The sequence below is a fragment of the Prinia subflava genome, chromosome Z, assembly GCF_021018805.1.
Source record: "Prinia subflava isolate CZ2003 ecotype Zambia chromosome Z, Cam_Psub_1.2, whole genome shotgun sequence".
Classification (NCBI taxonomy): Eukaryota; Metazoa; Chordata; class Aves; order Passeriformes; family Cisticolidae; genus Prinia; species Prinia subflava.
This window is the reverse complement of record NC_086283.1, coordinates 3,474,310-3,492,130: the sequence shown is the minus strand read 5'-3', so window position 1 is coordinate 3,492,130 and position 17,821 is coordinate 3,474,310. Positions and strand designations below refer to the sequence as shown.

The 17,821-nt window shown below is 39.0% G+C and overlaps 1 protein-coding gene across 1 annotated transcript in view; it reads left to right on the top strand.

Annotated features, from left to right (window-relative positions):
* The window catches only part of LOC134564250 (FH2 domain-containing protein 1-like), a 36,575-nt gene that overhangs the window by 12,253 nt on the left and 6,501 nt on the right, over positions 1–17,821 (top strand). Inside the window, exons 4-11 of the mRNA XM_063422997.1 lie at positions 87–189; positions 8,334–8,419; positions 8,497–8,597; positions 11,256–11,326; positions 11,444–11,551; positions 12,448–12,518; positions 14,813–14,930; positions 17,163–17,327. Coding sequence (XP_063279067.1) covers positions 87–189; positions 8,334–8,419; positions 8,497–8,597; positions 11,256–11,326; positions 11,444–11,551; positions 12,448–12,518; positions 14,813–14,930; positions 17,163–17,327 — 823 coding nt within the window. The remainder of the gene's footprint in view (positions 1–86; positions 190–8,333; positions 8,420–8,496; positions 8,598–11,255; positions 11,327–11,443; positions 11,552–12,447; positions 12,519–14,812; positions 14,931–17,162; positions 17,328–17,821) is intronic.

Genomic DNA, 17,821 nt, shown 5'->3' with positions numbered 1-17,821 from the left:
AGGCTACTCAGTTATGGTTTTTTCAGTCTGTCCAACTGTTCGCCCTGCAAGTGTTAGAAATATGTGTGCTCAATTGTTTTTTCAAGGTCTGCCGAATCCATCATTGAAGATATTTATCATGGAAGAAGTCAGCCCTATGGTTCTGAACTGCTACATGAATTTCTTAAATTATTACCAGAAGCAGAGGAGGTAAATAATGGTTTTACGTGGAACTTATTTTTTGTAGAGTTCTGCTGACTGGGATTCCAGCATGAAGCTCTGTAAAAGAGGAATCTCAACGCCTTCCTGAGGCTAGGGAACTGGGAACCACTGAGTGCAAATGTTCGGTCTTCATATGACTTGTGGTATTGAGGTCTTGCAGTGTAGTTATTCCCTTCACATCAAGTTATTTCATCTGCTTTTATGAAGTTGATAAGACCTCTTTTGTTTTTACGATGTCCTGTTTGTCACATAAGCAGCAAGACCTGGAACCTTCCTTTGTGCAGATAACTGCTCTAGGGATGTTTGAAAATTCAGAATCAAAGTATATTCTAAGCAAACAAATTTCACTTTTTTGGCACCTGCCTCATGCTTTCCCATTGCTGTGCCTGTGATTTGAATATTGGTAGCCCTATGCTACTGCCTTTTTGCCTTCTGGTTCACTGCCTGCTTAGTTCATCTGGGTCTGTTCCTGGACCTGGTCACTGGGTTTCCATAGGGCAGAAAGCCAGCTTCAATGGGCAGCACCTGTGGGATTTGCTAAGGTGGCTTAGTGCTCAAAGGAGACATGTTAGAAGGCACAGAATTCCCAGCAGTACCTTCTCAGTGTTCCTGTGATCGCCATAGGACCCAACACCCAAGCGCAGCTTTGTCCCTTCCTAGCCCCAAACTTCAAGTCTATTCACATGATTAAAGAGGTGAAGCTTCATCGACTGACCTGGGAGCCCTGCTTAATGATGTGCAGTTCCTTGCCTGCTCACTATTTGCACTGACCCATTTATATGTACTTGAGAGAAACGTAAACCACAAACCTGACAAAATTAGCATTAGAATTGCTTGAGTGCTTCACATCAAAGTGAGTGGCTGAAACTTGGGAAATTGCTAAGTTAAGGTCCACATACAGATCAACTCACATGCTTTACCACTTCAAGGTCATACTGTCAGAGGACTTTGTTTCCTCCGTGCAGCAGCCAATCTCAGATCTAGTCATCAGCAGAACATGTTATAGTCTTTTGCTGTCAAATTTATGGCCCTAAATTGGGCTACCTTTGCAGAGAATCTTGTAAAAATTGTGTTACATTAGTATACTTGATTAATATATCTCTTAGAGTTGGAGGATATCAACAAGCTGAAATGTAATTAATCCAAAAAACTAAGTGACAGTAGTTCTAGGACCTGAAAACCATTCCTTCTTCCCTCTTTGTTTGCATTTTAGTACATATTCCATTATATAAACAGAATTTATCTCGTTCCTCTGAAAGTCAGACAGAGGAGAACAGTGGAGTAGTAACTTGAAAGAGAGTGAGTCCTAGTTAACTTTGTATGTAGTCAGAAAATTAAACTGAAAGAAAAGTGCTTTTTATTCTTTTTCTGACTTAGATCTTGATTGTTTTTTGTGACAAGTAGAACATTTTCAGCTAGTGTAGTCTATGTAACTGTTGTCATTCAGCTGGAGTTGTAATGTAAGTTGTTAAATTTTATCAAATTTGTCTGCAATGCTCAACTAGATGCATTATCTATCCAACAGGTAGAGCTAAGAGTGAAAAAGTGTTTATTTATTTGACAACAGATTGACAATAGCCCCTCCCTCAAGACTGTGGGGCCAGAGAACTTAAGAAGTGCTTTTAAGGAGTCACTTGAGAAATTAATAGATCTTCTATGATACAGGAGAGAATTAGAAAATAAGGGGTATTGGAGGTGAGATTTGTTGCTGTTCCCAAGAGAAGACTGGAAAGAGGCTACTTTCCAGTGTGTGGGTGTTACTATGTATTTAATTAATTTCATGCATCAGGAAAGGGAAAGCACTCCTTCTCTCTTTGTCATTCTTCTTGTAATTGTTTAACATTTTTTGATTTTTTCCCCTTGAGAGCTGAGTGGTGGTAGCAGGCAAGACAGGGAGAAAATCCTGAATGTAAGGAAGTAATGCTTCTGCTGGTATTGAAAAATGTTTCCATGCTTTCATGTCATCATGATTGGTGTAGTCAAAGAATACGTGGGTCCAGTAACTCATTTACTACAGTGTCTCCTAAAGTTTTAGTGTAGGCAGTTAAAAACTTCATTCTTTTTAGGACCCTCAGAGATTTTTTTTTTTTTCTTTTTCACCATTTTTGTCCTAAATGTTGCCCTATGTTCATTGTTCTCCTGCTATGCTGATTACTTTTTCTTAGTTTATTGTCTGCCTCCTAGTCTGAATACCTGTCTCCTAGAATAGTGATTCACCATTTACTGAGGGAAAGGCATCAGAAGCTTATAGCCCTACATACAAATAATCCAGAACCACTAGAGACACCAGGTGTAGCAATTTTATTTGTTCTGCTGTTCCCTCTTCTAACACTCCCTAATTTCTTTTTGTCATATCACATGAGCTAGCTTTGGCAAGCTGTCATCACATTGGCCTGTCCTTGCACAATATTTCACCTATCATCAGCAGGGATTCCCTGGGATTGCCCTTTAGATACTTCCTGTTCTCCTAAAGACCTGCTTTGTTGTTGTAAGAGCTGAGAATTACTCTGAGAAGAGACTTAAGGACTCAGATCCTCAAATGTCAGTAGCTATTCAGTTACCAGGACAGATTGTCTTGGTGTAACCATGGGCAGGCTTCTGCAGTTCCTCTTAGTCTGCTCTTTGCAGCAGCTCAGGTATTTCCAGACACCTTTGCCTGTATGCACAGGTTTCTTGCAAGTTGGAATGAGGGCCAAGTGCCTCTGTGTGCCTGTGCACTGCACCAGTAACTGTGCTTTGAGATATCTTCTGCTCTTTCTTTCCCATTTTACCATAACTTGTTAGTCTGTAAAAGTGAAAAGGAAGGAGGGGAGTGCCATTCCTGGTCATAGCTGTGGAAAGGGCAACTCTGAACTATTGTTTCATCTATTTTTACCAAGAAGCTTAAGTTTACAGTTTACCTAGTGTGAATAAGCACAAGCTTTGTACTCCAGTTGTATCTTATCTAGAAGTGTTGTGATATCCAGCCACATTACCTGAATGTGCCCCATGTCTCTTGTTTGATGTTTGTGACATATTTTAGATCATTTCAGTTCATAGTATCTCAGGTACCTGGTGGTATTCGAGCTTTTTGACAATGGAGGCTAGGTGCTTGGGCTAACTAATATGTTTAACCTCTGTTGTCTTTAAAATTATTCAATTTGCAGTATTGTAATGTATCAAAGCTGTGGAGATTTTTGCATGTAAATGTCCAATACTGGCTCCTTACTGAATGTTTTTTCTCAAACTGAATAAGACTGAATTATTGAAATATTGGCACTGCTGTGAAGTATTTCCTACAACTTAAAACGTTTGGGTTTTTTCCAGTGTTTAATTTGAAAAACTTGACAAATACTTGAAGCTGGCCAGGATGGTGCTTGCTGCAAGGCTCTACTCAACATTTTGTTCAGGGTTGTCTGTGGGTGTGTGGCCTGGCCATGACACAGTGGTTATAAAAAAGGCTAAGCAAATTTACAAAAATTCTCAACACATCAACAAGTAGGATAAGATCACTGATTTTGTTTAAGCCTTCTCAGAATTCCTGCTGTTTGTACCATATTGTGCTCAGGAGTTTTGTAAGGAGAAAGAAACATTTCTTTGGAATCTGCTCTGCTTCATCTCTTTTTTCAGTTTGTTTTTTTTTCCAGGGAACCTTGAGTGAAGCAGTGGTCCTCTCTGTTATATCACTTCTGAAAAGATTCCTAGTTGTTTATGAATGATACCCTGTTGAAATGGCTGACAGCTTTTATTTACTGGCATCCTAACTGGAGCAGAGAAGAAGCTTTTAGCTGCTTTTATGTGCATATTATTGCACTCTTCAACAGGCCCAGACTGGTAAAAGTTGAGAGAGTCCAGTGTTTAACGAGCTAGAATAGCCAGAATTTGTACTTTAAATACATACAGAAGGGAGCATATCATACTGGTAATCAGCTCACCTACACACATGCACGCCCAGGTTATCAACACAATGTCTTAACTTCCTTTATAATGTCTCAGGCCTGTCCTTTGCTCTTGTTCTCTATTTCAAACCCTGGTCGTCTGTCACCTGCTTTATTGGAACTGTTTCTGTCAGTTCTAGCCTTTTCAAACCATGTCTACAGTTAAATGCCCTTTCCTTTCCTCAGCCAGTGTTTTATAGGGTTGACCATCCTTCAGAGCTTTCATCTCTTTTTCTTCTTTTGCCCTTTATGATTACGTGCAGGTTTTTCTCCCTTTCTTTTTATCATTTGCTGGTGGTGATTTGCTACTGCCCTGGCTTGTGCCCCATCATGCCTGACTGCCTCGTACGTCTGCTGCTTTCCCACATGCCCTTGTAGCTGGATTCACTGTGATGCTTTTTGGGGCATGGGTATTTTTTAACTCTCTTTTTTATTAGTACCCTGAATATTTGCAGTGGTATGGAGATATTAAATAATACTAATTAAAAACCACAAACCCACAGAGAAAATGTTTATTCCTCTTCTTCAAGGATCCTGCAAAGCTGCAAGATCCTGCAAGGTACCTGTTTTATGCTATAAAATAAAATCCCAATAGAGGTGCTACTGCTAGCCTAAAAATTACCAGGAACTTGAATACAGTAGCTTGCGTGTCTGCCAGGTAAATGTCATACTTGCAATGGGCATCTGTACTGCAGTTGTTCACAAATGAATTCAAAGATCAGGCTTTCTATGTTTCATAACTGTTCGTAAAATTAAGCAAATTACATATGTGAGAACCTTGTGTATCTAAAATCAGATTTAGTGTGCATGGGCATGCATGGACAGTGCAAATGCATTCCATATACAAATATAATGAAAAATTAAATTAGTAGCTCTGCACCCAATTTGAGTAATACAGAACTGAGCATACAATGTAATTATGGTCTCTTGAATATACACATTTCACTGCCATATCTCGGTATGTGGCTGCCTACTCTTGTGGAAGAGTTCTGTTGTGCTTCAAGAGAGGAGGCCAAGGCCAGAACTGATAGGGTTATTCATTATGATTTTATAATAAGACACATTTTTAACTCTCTTGTGTTCTCAGCCTATCTGCTGTATCTGTTAACATGATTAATAGTGACCACTGTTGTCAATCGCCATGGTTTTTTTGCAGCTCATGGGTGCAATTGGTATTTGAATTTGACTACCAATTCTGGGAGCCATCAGAGAATCTCAGTGTTCTTCCGGAATACTTGGGCAACATGACAGCAGAGAGTAGAGGCATGGGATTTGAATAGTCTCCCTTGGAATGTGTAATGACAGACATTTAAAGTGCATTTCCAGCAATTTTTTAGATTTGGGGTTCAGAAGTTGGTATTTTTGATTCATTGGTAGTGTTGATAAAGTCAAATAACTTTTTTTCCCCTTCATGGTGAGAATTATTTTTAAATAGTGAATTTTTTAATAAAAAAGAAACACAGAATAATTGCTGTCCTATCTTTACCTTAACTATTTCCCAGACTATTTACTGTTCTAAGGCCAAGTTAACTGACAATTTAATCTTTTATGTGAAAAACTTAAGACATGTATGGAGAGCCAGGCTGTGTTTGCTGAATTCTGGGATGAAAAAGACCTTACAATACTGCCATGTTCCTGTTTTGTGTGTTTGTGGAATGGGTTCCCTACCATCCTTGGGCTTTGGGCTTCTTGGGTGAGCTGCCTTGATGCTTCTTACAAAGGTAGTTTGGAATATCTAAGGAGAAGGCAGTGGGGATTAAGGTGGTTGATGTAGGCTTGGAACCGGGTGGTGAGCACGTATTTGTTTCAAGTCTGAATACCCAGACTTTATTCTGGGTTGACTATTGCCCAAAGCCTTTTGCATAGTGACATTCATACTGCATCCTACCCATCAGAAGGCAGCCTTGTCAATGTCTTCTGTTGTGCATGCTTAGGAATGTTCCTCCTCTGAATTAATTCTGGGATTTAGTACTCACCCATATGACTCCAGGTGTTTTTCCTAGTAGGATAGAAGAAAGAGGATTTCATCCAGTGCATGTAAAACTAGAATTCCACATGGAAAACATTGATTGCTGCTTACTGTTGAAAGTATATTTAAATATAGTACTGGTAGCATGAATAAGTTAATATTCCTGTGAGTGTCTCAGGATCTCTTGCTGTTCACTTTTTGTGCATTTAAGTCTTTGAATTGTATCTTCCTTAATTAACCTGTGGCATGTATGATCTGATTTTGGTGAGGTGGCCTGTGTTCTATTGATGGGCTGCTTTTGTTTCTTTCCTCCCTCTCTCCCATATCTGAATGCCTGTGTCCTTTTCAGTCAAACTCTGATATTTGCTAGATACTAAAATGAGGTTGGAGAATTCGCAGGCTTTTGTTTTTTAGGTTGCAGGCCACTATTTTTGGGAAGCTAGGTTAATGAACACCTTTAATGACTGAGATAGTATACTATCTCTCACTCCCCACTTAATGATGTAGAAAAAGTGTTTATTTTGGGTTTGTTTCTTGCTCATTTAACACCTTAGAATTATCAGGAATGTCAAGTCTGGTCTTTCCTGTTTTTTTGTTGGCAGACTTCTTGAATTACTCAGTAAATTAGAAGTTTTCTCAGGCCTAAAAAAATGGGTATACTGTTTATCTTTAGAGGGAGCTTTTGTCTAAGTGTCTTGAGTTAAATAGGGGGGGGATGGTGGTGTTAGGAGATGAAGCTAGGTAGCCTGAATAAAAATTGCTGCCTGATTAGAGGTCTCCTTCTTGGTCATAAGTTTTTGTTGAGTTTTTTTCCTGTTCATGTGTTTATTGATGTGTTTTTTAATTTGAAAAGGAATTATTTTCCATTCTCTGCTTAACTTATATTTTTCTCTTTCTTCATGTGTTCTCAACATTTCTGATTTTTATGATGTGGAAAAAAATGGGAATAAAACAGAAAAAAAGCTGTTAAAAGGATCCTGATTTGGCATAGCATATTATTTGTCTTCTGCTACAGATCAGTCGCTTTTTTACTGTCAAAGCAGAAAAGTAACTGAAGTGATTAATTTGTAGACTGATTCTTTTAAAAAAACCTCTGGATATTTTGCTAAATCATGGCAGTGAGGTAACTGTTAATGCCCTGGTGTAGTGTCCCTCTATCCAATAGCTTAATATGCTTTCTAAAACTGAAGACCATCTGTGTAAATGTGGTTGTGAATGGTCTTTAAGTGTGATGTTACAGAAAGGAAGGATGATGTGCTGGTGTGTAAATCAATGGAAAGATACAACTGCTGCTGATTGTGAACTTGTTGGTCAAATGAAGAAACAGTGTAACTGAGAGTGAGCTCTGCTTTTGGACACAGTTGCTGTGTTGGAAGATGTGGAAGAAATTCCAGTTAGAATAACATAAACATATGTGCATGTATTCTTCAGTTCTTCTGTATAAACAAATAGTAAATATGTGGGTGGATCAGCGGCTTCCAGATCATGCAAATATATGGATTTTGGTGGAGCTGGGAAGGAAGATTGACAAAATTAATGCAGTGGTATTTCCTCTGCATGTAAATGGTGTCTTCAGAGTACTGAGAGTACTGACAACAAGTGACTTAAAATGCAAGATTGCATTTACTTTTAAAATATTTCACATGAATGAAAAAAAAATTAACTCAGGATCATGAAGTTTACCCCTTAAGAGAATTTTAGGGGAACTGGTTGAAGCAAGTATCTTGAAAAAAAATCCCGTAACTTAAAGTTTAGTTGCACTGTGCCAATAAGATCTAGGCAGTCCAGTGCGGATATTCTGAACAGTTGAACTATGCCTGAATGTACATCTCAGTTGTTGAAGAGCTGAGGATCACTTTTCAGATCATCATCAGTATCCTAAACATAGTGATGAAAGCAATCATTGATCAGAAATCAAAATCACCAACCAGAATGATGGCATCATTGTTTCTGCTGCTGGACTGTGTAGCTAGTTTTTTGGGAGAAGAGTGACTTTTTTTTTTTTTTTTTTTTTTTTTTTTTTTTTTTTTTTTTTTTTTTTTTTTTTTTTTTTTTTTTTTTTTTTTTTTGTGGCTGGGGTATGTGCCAGTTACAGGATCTTGGGACAGTGAAGCCATTCAATCACTGGGTGGACTTTCCAATGCCTTCATTTAAATTTACTGCTTTTTAGAGTGGTACCTTCCCAAGTCAAGTTAATCTTGATCTTTGATAAAATTCTTTGCTAGTGTTTTTTTTCTCTTTTCTAGGTAAAGAAATTAAAAGCCTTTGATGGAGATGTATCAAAACTGTCTCAAGCTGATTCCTTCATGTATTTACTAATCCAGGTGCCAAAGTAAGGAGATGGTTTGTTCTGTTTATGATAAGTGTTCTTTTTTGGCTGTCAGTTCTAAATCTGTTTGTGTACTCCAGCTATGCTCTTAGGATTGAAGCCATGGTGTTGGAGAGGCAGTTCTCACCCTCCTGTGCTTCTCTACAAGATGACATGAAAATTATAAGACAGGCAACAAAAGGTAATTAAATATGTTGGGACATGCCTAATACTCTTGTTTTTGTTAGCATGTTAATTAGTCTGCATTACAAAGACCAGAGCTTGAATTTCAGGTACCTTAGCTATTAAAAGGAAGCTAACTCCCCTCTGACAAATGTCATCAGGGTGTGCCTGGTGGATCTTTCCTTCCAAAATCAAAAATTTGGAAACTTTGGATATGCTAGCAACAAATTCATGTTCAAAGCCTGTAAGTAATGTATCCTAAACTGACAGAAGCAAATGTGTCCATGACCAAATTAGGATGTCATCTTTTGAGTTCAGTTTGCTCATTCCTGCACTGCTCTCCCTCTGATGGAATATGGTTGTTACACCTCTCTGCTCATTCTTTCAGAGATCTATAGAAAAATGACTGTATTTTCTAAATTTCTCTATAGGCCATTTCCTTTTGAGGTAGCAGTATTGATAGGTTAAAATTTTTATTGTAGAGAATACTGTTGGTATTCCTTTGTTTTCTGTTTTTCTTCTCTTTTGCTTTACATACCTGTTTTGTTCTTTACATTTCACAAATTTTGAACTGCTGCAGCTTGTTATTTGTTAAGGTAATGTAGTGTCTTCTGCTCTGCAGGAAAATAGTTGATTCCTGGTTTCAGTTAAACATCAGTGCTGACCCTTTACAGTACCTTGAGTGGCTATTGGTCCTGTTCCCAAATAAGAAATGCCTATTTCATGCTGGAAATTTTTGACAGGCTACTGGGTCACTGCTTAGACTGCTTCTAGTGGTATAAAAAGGTGCAGTAAGTAGAATATTCAACTATGAGCGCTGGTGATTCGAACAGTCCTTTCAAGTAAAAGCAAAGGGAAAAAATGCCTTTTCCCACCAGTGAGGATTAAACTTGTCCTTGACTTAGGAAAGTGTGCAGCACCATAGGATGTAGGTCTGAGTTTGGCCTTTTATTAGGATCTCTTTCAAATAATTGTTCTTTGTGTTTTGAGCAACAGACCTGTGAGGGAATATTATGTATAAAAGCAGCCACGCCTTAATGTCCTTCGTGTCCTTCACCCAAGACATATGTAAAAATGAGTGAATTAATTTGCTCCAGAGAGGAGACACTTTGGTCTGCAACTCCTGCATCAGGCCAGCCATGCAAATCACTGACTGGGCTTTCCCTGTGTTCAGTCCACTTTGTCATGTGCTCTTCTCCATTTGGTCTTTTCACTTCAAGGTGTGTTGATAGCCTGAAGTTGTTTAGGAATTATGTCTCCTTTTCTATTGCTGTCTCCCAGGTTTCTTTCCTGTAATTAAACTGAGAGAATATTTACTTCAGTTCTAATGCTGATAATCACTGAGGGTTAGGATGGTCTAAACATCTCATCTACCTGCAGATGGATGTATGTCACAGTGACGCAGAGCAGGCTCTTCCTGTGTGAAGTATTTAGAATTTGCCTTCTCCTCTTGGAGAATTCTTGGCCTTGTGAAATTTGCTGTTCTCTTATTTATTCTCTCCTTTTTCTTCCTCCTTGCTTCCTCATCTATCGCTTAACAGATCAAAGGTTATTTAATTATTTAATTGCGTTTTTAGGCTGCCACTATTGAAATACAAATGTACAAGAGCTATATGCTTCCAAAATATGCTACTGTGTTGTGTTGAGCAGCCCAGTGCAGAGTAAATTACAGAATATGGAGTTGGAACCAAAACAGGTTTTTGAAGTATTTACACTGCTATCAAAAGGATTCCACTTTTTATTTTGTTCATTAGTGTAACATACAGTACCTCACATTAAAACCTGTTCATGGTGATTTTCTTCCTGTGTGTGCAAATTTGGAGCCACTTGGTTTGTAGTGACGCATTTATTAACTCTACAGTTTTGAATTTCCACATCTTATTTCTAAGAAAATCCCTCTGGTGCACATATATTGTTTTTTGCACATATGTTGTTTTTTGCTCATATGTGGCTGAGTGAAAAGGTGTATGAATTCAGATAGAATTCTACTGTGCATTTTGCAAAGAAATGAACACATGTACAAACCAGGCTTGTGCGATTGGAGAACTTCAGAAGGCAGTTTTATTCCATTTTGACTCACTGTCACACTGAATATAACTTTGTGCTAAATCCTCTTTGATATGACAAGTAAAATAAATGCTGCTCTGAGTTGGTGATCATACAGAAATAAAATGATGATTCATTGTGGGAGTGGGATAAACAAGGAAAAATTAAACATTGCCTGTTACCTTTTCAGGCCTTGTGGCCGAGTCTCCTAAAAAAAGAATAATTGTTCAAAAGCCCAATCTTGGCAGATGGCAAATGGATCCTGCAGGGTGCAGAGCACTTGCCTCACAGTGGAATAATTAGTAGGTGGTGAGGATACTTAACCACTTGCATGAGACACAGCACTTCATTGTAGGACTAGGCCCCAAATGTTTCCTTAGCTGCTGGAGGTTACCTTGGAAATACTACACTTGCTAAGTTAAAGTCTGAACATAGACTTGAGGTTTGTCAGTTGTGCTTGTGAATTGGAATTATATAGTGCCATTATCTTTCCCATGACCTCTTCAGTTTATTGTAGTTGCTTGTCAAATTAAAAAAAAAAACCCAAAACCTAGAGGTGAAGAGGAGCTTGGTAACTGACTATATTTCTAAAAAAACAATTGTTATACAGCAATTTTCTTGTTTCTTACAGAGTTAATGACTTGTGAGGAACTTCATTCCATATTGCACTTGGTCCTTCAGGCTGGGAATATTATGAATGCGGTAAGTGACATCCCAAAGGGAGATGGCTGATGGGCCATACTTCCTTGTTAGTATTGCAGTGCTCTGATGTCGTGCCTCAGCTTCTCATTTGCTCTTTTTCAAATTGTTTCTTTTTAGGGAGGTTATGCTGGCAATGCTGTTGGGTTTAAACTGTCGTCACTGCTCAAGCTGGCAGATACGAAAGCAAATAAACCGGGGATGAGTCTGCTGCATTTCGTTGCTCTGGTATAGAAAGTCTGTTTTGCTGATATAAGCAGCTTCTACAAATATAGGTCCATTAATTAGTAGACAATAAAAGGGGCCATGTGCCTCCAAAAAAGCAACTTTCTCACAGCTTTGATCTAATCTTCACCTTTCTTCTTCTGCCACAAAATTCACCAAAAATTACCTCTACCTGGTCACCCTATCCAGAACCCCATGGAAAGCTTAAGTTTTTATATCATGTAGAAACTTGCCTTCATCAAATTTCTTCATTGTAGATTTTCTCTTCTTGTCTGAAATTCTTACACTGTGGAAGTGGCTTATTTTAATAAAAATTCTCTCAATCTTCCCACTGAATCTTTTGTGTGACCTTCTTGATAGCTTTTCTTTCTCCCTTGATGACTGATGTGTGTTTTTTAAAGCTGTTGCAGACATTTTCAAGCTGTCTTTCCTTCCTTTCAAACTTCTTGATTTTAGAAGGGAGAGAATTTAAATGCATCTTTATGACTTTGGTTATCTGTGTACAAACTGGCTTAACAGATTCCCAGCCAGCAAACAATAGGGTATAAGTTGATGTTTGTGCAGGAAGCATCGAATCTGCTCAAACAATGGCATCAGTAAATTGTTCTTTCCCTGACATTCCTTATTAATACATCTGGCTTGTGTTCACTGGCAGAAGCAGTATTATTTTACACTGCAAAATGGAAGCTGTTGTTTAAAATCTCCAGTTCTGATCCCTGCCTTTCTTTAAGGGGTGTCCTCCACTCCGTTGTGTCAGGATTCAATGGGAAGAAAAACAGTGCACAAAAGCAACCTTTAAGTGCCCTCCCAGAAGCTTTAGAACTGCCAGACTTAGGGATTTTGCATGGTGGTGGAATGTTAATGGATTGTGTGTTTTCATTTTGTTATGTTTGTTTCAGGAAGCCCAAAAGAAAGATGCTGCTCTTCTCAACTTTTCAGAAAAAATTAGGAGTGTTCATGATGCCTCCAGGTGAGTTAAAAGAAAATTGAAGACTTATGGTTAGACTGGAATTGGAATTTTTTCATTTGTGAAGCAATGAGATTTATTCAGGAAAGTCTTGGCACAAAACCAGATCTTTACAAATATTTACTGTGGCTTTGAGGTCTTAATTTCCATTTACTAGCAGAAGTATGCCTGCAATGTGCCTTCAGGTATGAGGTCTTCTTATTACATATCTCCGTAGATTTTTACTAATTCTGTCTCTGTCAAATGCATGTGCCTGTTCATTACTCTTAAGGGATTGAACTAAAAGAAAGTTACTGTTTTTCCTTATACCAGTTTTCATTTGTTTCTGAGCAGGCTACAGTACTTTTCCAAATCTGGTACCAGGGACAGGTGCTGGCTTCACATAGATGCTTTTTGAGGTTTCATTTGCTGTCTTGGTTGGAAAATCTAAAGGGTTTGTGGCTCTGTGTTCTTTCAACTTAAAGTGTTAAACTTCATCATTTTAAACTGAACCTGATTTGTACCTCAATAACTGTACTCACTTTTGTGAGACAGCATGGTCTAAATCTGAAACCTGGAAGAATTTCAGTGCTGAAATTCTCTTCCCAGTTTTGCTACTTCCTTACTCTTGAGCTTTGGGCAATCTATTTACATTCTTTTCCCACCTGCAAAATGGATCCAGTTTCTTAGATCTGATGGAGGGTTAAGTAATGTCTGCAAAAGACTAAAATGTTCTGAGGAAAGGAGTGGCCATGGAGTTAATCAGAAAATTTTTGAGGGACCACCTGTGTGGCGCTCTGCCATCCAACCCACACACCTTTTTGGCAGTTTGCCATGTGGCCTGCTATAGCTTTCCTCAGCATCCAAGCCCCCTGGCAAACAGGAGAGGAACAGGCAGAATTCCAAATTTGATTATATTTATTTTCTAACCACTCTGTTCTTTGATCACATTTGTTAATGCTGAAAATCTTCTGTTGTAACTCATGCTGAAGTCTATTTAGGGAGTGCACTCTGTACATGAAAATGAAACAAAATTAAATATGTACCTCACCAGTGGGCCTGAGGAAGGTCCTTAGAGAGAACTGTCGTGTACAAGTTGCTCATAAATCCACCCAGTTATAGCATGTTAAAACAACTACCATTATGTTCTTTATTTTTTGTTGTCTTGCCTTCTTTACTTGTAGGCCATCCTCTTCCTCCTTCAAAGGCAGAAAAATGTAGCCTGTATTTTCTACTGCTTTTCTTAGCTACAAAAACACCATGTTTTCCCAAGTACGCAGGGAAAAAACAGCACACATTATATTTATTTGTGTATGTACTGACAAACTTATGCATGTGTCACTGTCTGCTGCCATGTGCATTTCAATCAGGCTGCCACAAGGCAGCTTTAGTGTTTGAAAGTCATGGTGCTGGTGAAACAACCTTAGGAGGAGCATGTGTAGAGTTGTTAGTTCTTATCATTTGGCAAACTATAGTGCTTCAATTCCTAGGCAAAGCTTACTTCTCTTGTGACAGAAATGCCAAAGGTTTAGAAGCTTTTACCCTCGAAGTGACTGGGAAATTTAGGTGGGAACCATTGTACGGAATGTGGGTCTCCCAGGAGAATTCTTAGATTACACCAGATCAGAGGTCTTACCTGCGATCTTCAGTTTCTGAGTTCTCTTTTCACAGCAGAAGCTTCACTGCTGGTATTTAATAGCAGGATGAAATATTGTAACTGTGGGGTTGAGACCATGCGGGTTGCAGTGCTGTGACTGCTTAGAAGAGTGTAACATGCAATTGAATGATGCCAGATGCTGCTACCAAATCTGTGGTCTTGGCTGACGGTCTGTTGTGGCCCATTTTTGTGGTAGCTCCTGCATTCAAACAGTCATGTTGCCAGTTGGACCAAGCAAAAGATGAATCTGGAACAAACGGGCTTTTTCCTTTTCGTAGGTTAATTTTCAGTTCACAGATATGGCTGGCCATCTCAAAAATGATTGCTAGGACAGTCACCAGGACAGAAAAGGAACACCTGGACAGGGGCAGGGCAGCATTAACCTTTCTAAGGTTAGGTGGGTCGGGTGGATAGGACTGGCTGGAGTTAATCATGAAACCACACCCCATGGGAATCTTTTCAGGTTGCAAATAAGAAGAAATGTGCTTATCTCTCTCCTAATTTTCAGTGTCTACTCTGGAAAGATTTCCTGAACAGGCAGGTCTTGTTTGATTGCCCGTTTGCACCTCATGTAAAGTATCCACTTCTGCAGCATGTTGTGGCTAACCTGTGGGCCACTCCTTCTCCTTTGATAAACATTCTCTGTATATGCTATTTTTAGGTTATCCATTGACAGTGTAGAAGCAGAGCTCCACTCGCTATCTGTCAAGACAAGATCTGTTAAAGACAGCATCCGACGAGACCCCAAACTCTTTCACCAGATGGAAAACTTTCTCCAGGTTTGTAGGATATCTGTGGTAATGTGTTACTGTCGCCTGAATACAGCAGCATTCTTCAGCTGAATGTCATTTGTGTGGACCTGTTAATAAACAGAAGCCCTGTTTTAATATGCCTAGCCTGTCAGTTGTACAAAGGTGTTCCAGCCTCATGCTGTTTGTCATGTAAGCGTGTTGGGAGGGCTGTGTTTTTACAGGGAGGGATATTGAGTGTACATTGCCCAAGGCTTGTTAGGCAAGCGTGTTTAGTGCGTGCGAAATTACTGATGGAGATCAGTAGTTAAAATACAAGACAATTTGGAGTGGTCTCTGGTTTTGTGCTTTGCAGCTGCCCAAAATAAAATGCCTGCATGTTATGTTTTTCTGGAGCACATCAGTTTTAGCTGAGGGTGTGCTGTGCATATGGATCTTGAGTTCTGGTGACTGAAGAGATATTGTTAGAAGCTGACAGGTCAAGGGACTTGTTTCTCTACTAATTTACCCTTAACATAGAGTCTCTTATTCAGAGCTATACCATTATACCTGTGTGGGTTCTCCTTTTTATTTTATTAAGTACTGCAGTACCTTTACAGGCCTTGATGTATATAGCTCTTACCTTGGAAGCAGACTTACTATTTTCTGGGTATATGGTGATGCCTCAAGAAATACATATTATTCTTCAATTAAATTACTTTTTCTGTTTCACACTATAGGTAATTTTTAAAAGTAAGAAGGCAGGTGTTAATCTGGAATTTAACCCGCCCTTATTTTCAACTTGCAAATGTAGTTAATACTCCCTGTAGTTTTTCAGGAGATAAAAAGCTGATGAAGAAAGGGGCAGGTTAAGATTGAAATACCTGTCCTTATTCACTCTGAATTGTTGGCTTTTATCCATTGCACCCAGACCCTTTAATGTTATGTTTTAACATGTTTGGGATTTCTAAAAATCCAATAGGTGGTTTTATGTAACACTACAACCTTGTTTAGGCCACATTCCAAAAGAAATGTTGGGGAAAAAAAATTTACAAATGCATATCTTACATAAACACTTCCGGATTTTGTTTCTAAATTACAGGTGATAACCAAGCTGATGTAAAAGTCAGCTTTGATTATTTCACCCTTGTGAATAAATTCCTGAAATATGTGGGAGGAACTATTTTTTGATGTATGCTTTTATCAGTTGTCTGGTTTATCTTCAGTCCAGGTTTTACTGTGGGCTTTTTCCCCCCCACTTTTTTTTTTTTTTTTTTTTTTTTTGCTAAGACTAGCAAGGCATATTTGTTCCTATCCTAGTGGTGTAATATTCCAAGTAATTCCTGAAAGCAGGTTTGGATTAAGTGGTTATCAGGACCTCCAGCTGCATTTTCCCACCCCAATGCTACATTATGAAAAATATTTAGGTGACTATGAATGATAGAAGAGATTTGCCTGAAAAAGTAACTTTTCTTCTCAGGTTACTTTGAGCTACAGGTGGTGTCAGATGTGGGACTGTGCAAGAATAGAAGTGGATAGCTGGTGATGCAGATAGAGGAGACAGGGGCACCTGATCAAAGTGTTTTAAGCAGTTCTGCTGCTCAAAGTCTAATCACAGCCTTATTCTCTTTCTCCTGAATCTTCTTCCACTAAATCACTTCCATCCTGTCTGTATTGCTTTACACTTATCAAAGTGCTACTTTATGGCAACATTTTGTGGATGTCTTAATATACGTGTATTTTCAGTGGTTCCTTACCTTTCAACCATGAAAACCTTTTTTATTGTGGTCTGGGGTCACCTTAGGAAGGAGTTGATTTTGTCATGTATATCCATGAATCAGTTCCTGTGTGTTTTTGGAAAACTGGGGAGGAGGAATTAATCCTTTAAGCTTGGCTGAGGTGGAAATAGGAAAATAAGGAATGAGGAGCTTTTAAGGAGCTCCTAGGAGGTCTGTCAGTGTTCTAGTACAGTATTTGATCTTACTCATCTAAAAATTAAAGCTGTAAAGTTTTTTTGAGGGCTTTTGAGCTTTTTCTGGTTTCCATCCTAGTCACTAGAATGTACATTTTCATTGATCCAATTTTCCTGACCTTCTTTACTGAGTTTGCTGAAATGGCATGTTTCCTTTTGTTAGTACAAGTTCTCCTCCAAGATGTTAGTCTCCTGGGCTCTGTAAAAACTTCTAGGTTGCAAGATGAATTTCATAAGTTCCTAATGTATACATGACCCATTGTGACTTTAATATTTCTCTCTGGTTCACATGTGTATGTTTTTTGCTACAGTTTGCTGTAAGGCATCTGAAAGAGCTTGAACACCAGAAACGAGAATTGCAAAAGGAGGGAAATGCTCTCATCGACTTTTTCTGTGAAGACAAAGAAACTATGAAGTTAGATGAATGTTTCCAGATATTTAGGGACTTCTGCATAAGATTCAACACGGCTGTTAAGGTAAGAGTGTTGAATGATGTTCTTACACTTTTGAAGTGGATATTGGCTCACATTTTGTATCTTGTATTTTATCTATTTGCTCAAATGGCTGCAGAAAACTGCACTCCTGTAAGCTTCCCTTGCCAGAAGCGAGGTGGGAAATGGCCATTGTGGGCAGCCCTGCTGCTCTGCATCCTCTGTTTCAGGTGGGCGAGACCACTGGGATGATACATCAGGGTTGTTCATCGGCCTGCTTGTAAGTGGGCACCTCCCTTCTTTTTTGGTGAGGAGGCTGGTGACTGCCAAGCTGAGCTGTGAGACAGATTGCACAGACTTCCCCACTATGGCTCGCTGTTCAGGCCCTGGCCTGGTAGTGTTGGATCGTTGGAAAGGCCTTGAGGTGTGGCACACCATTCCTTAGGTGCACCTGCCTGAATCTGCACTAGCTCGGGCTCTCCAGTGCCTTCCTTTACATGGCTAGAGGCACTTTACCAAGTAAAGTAAGGGCTGCATAT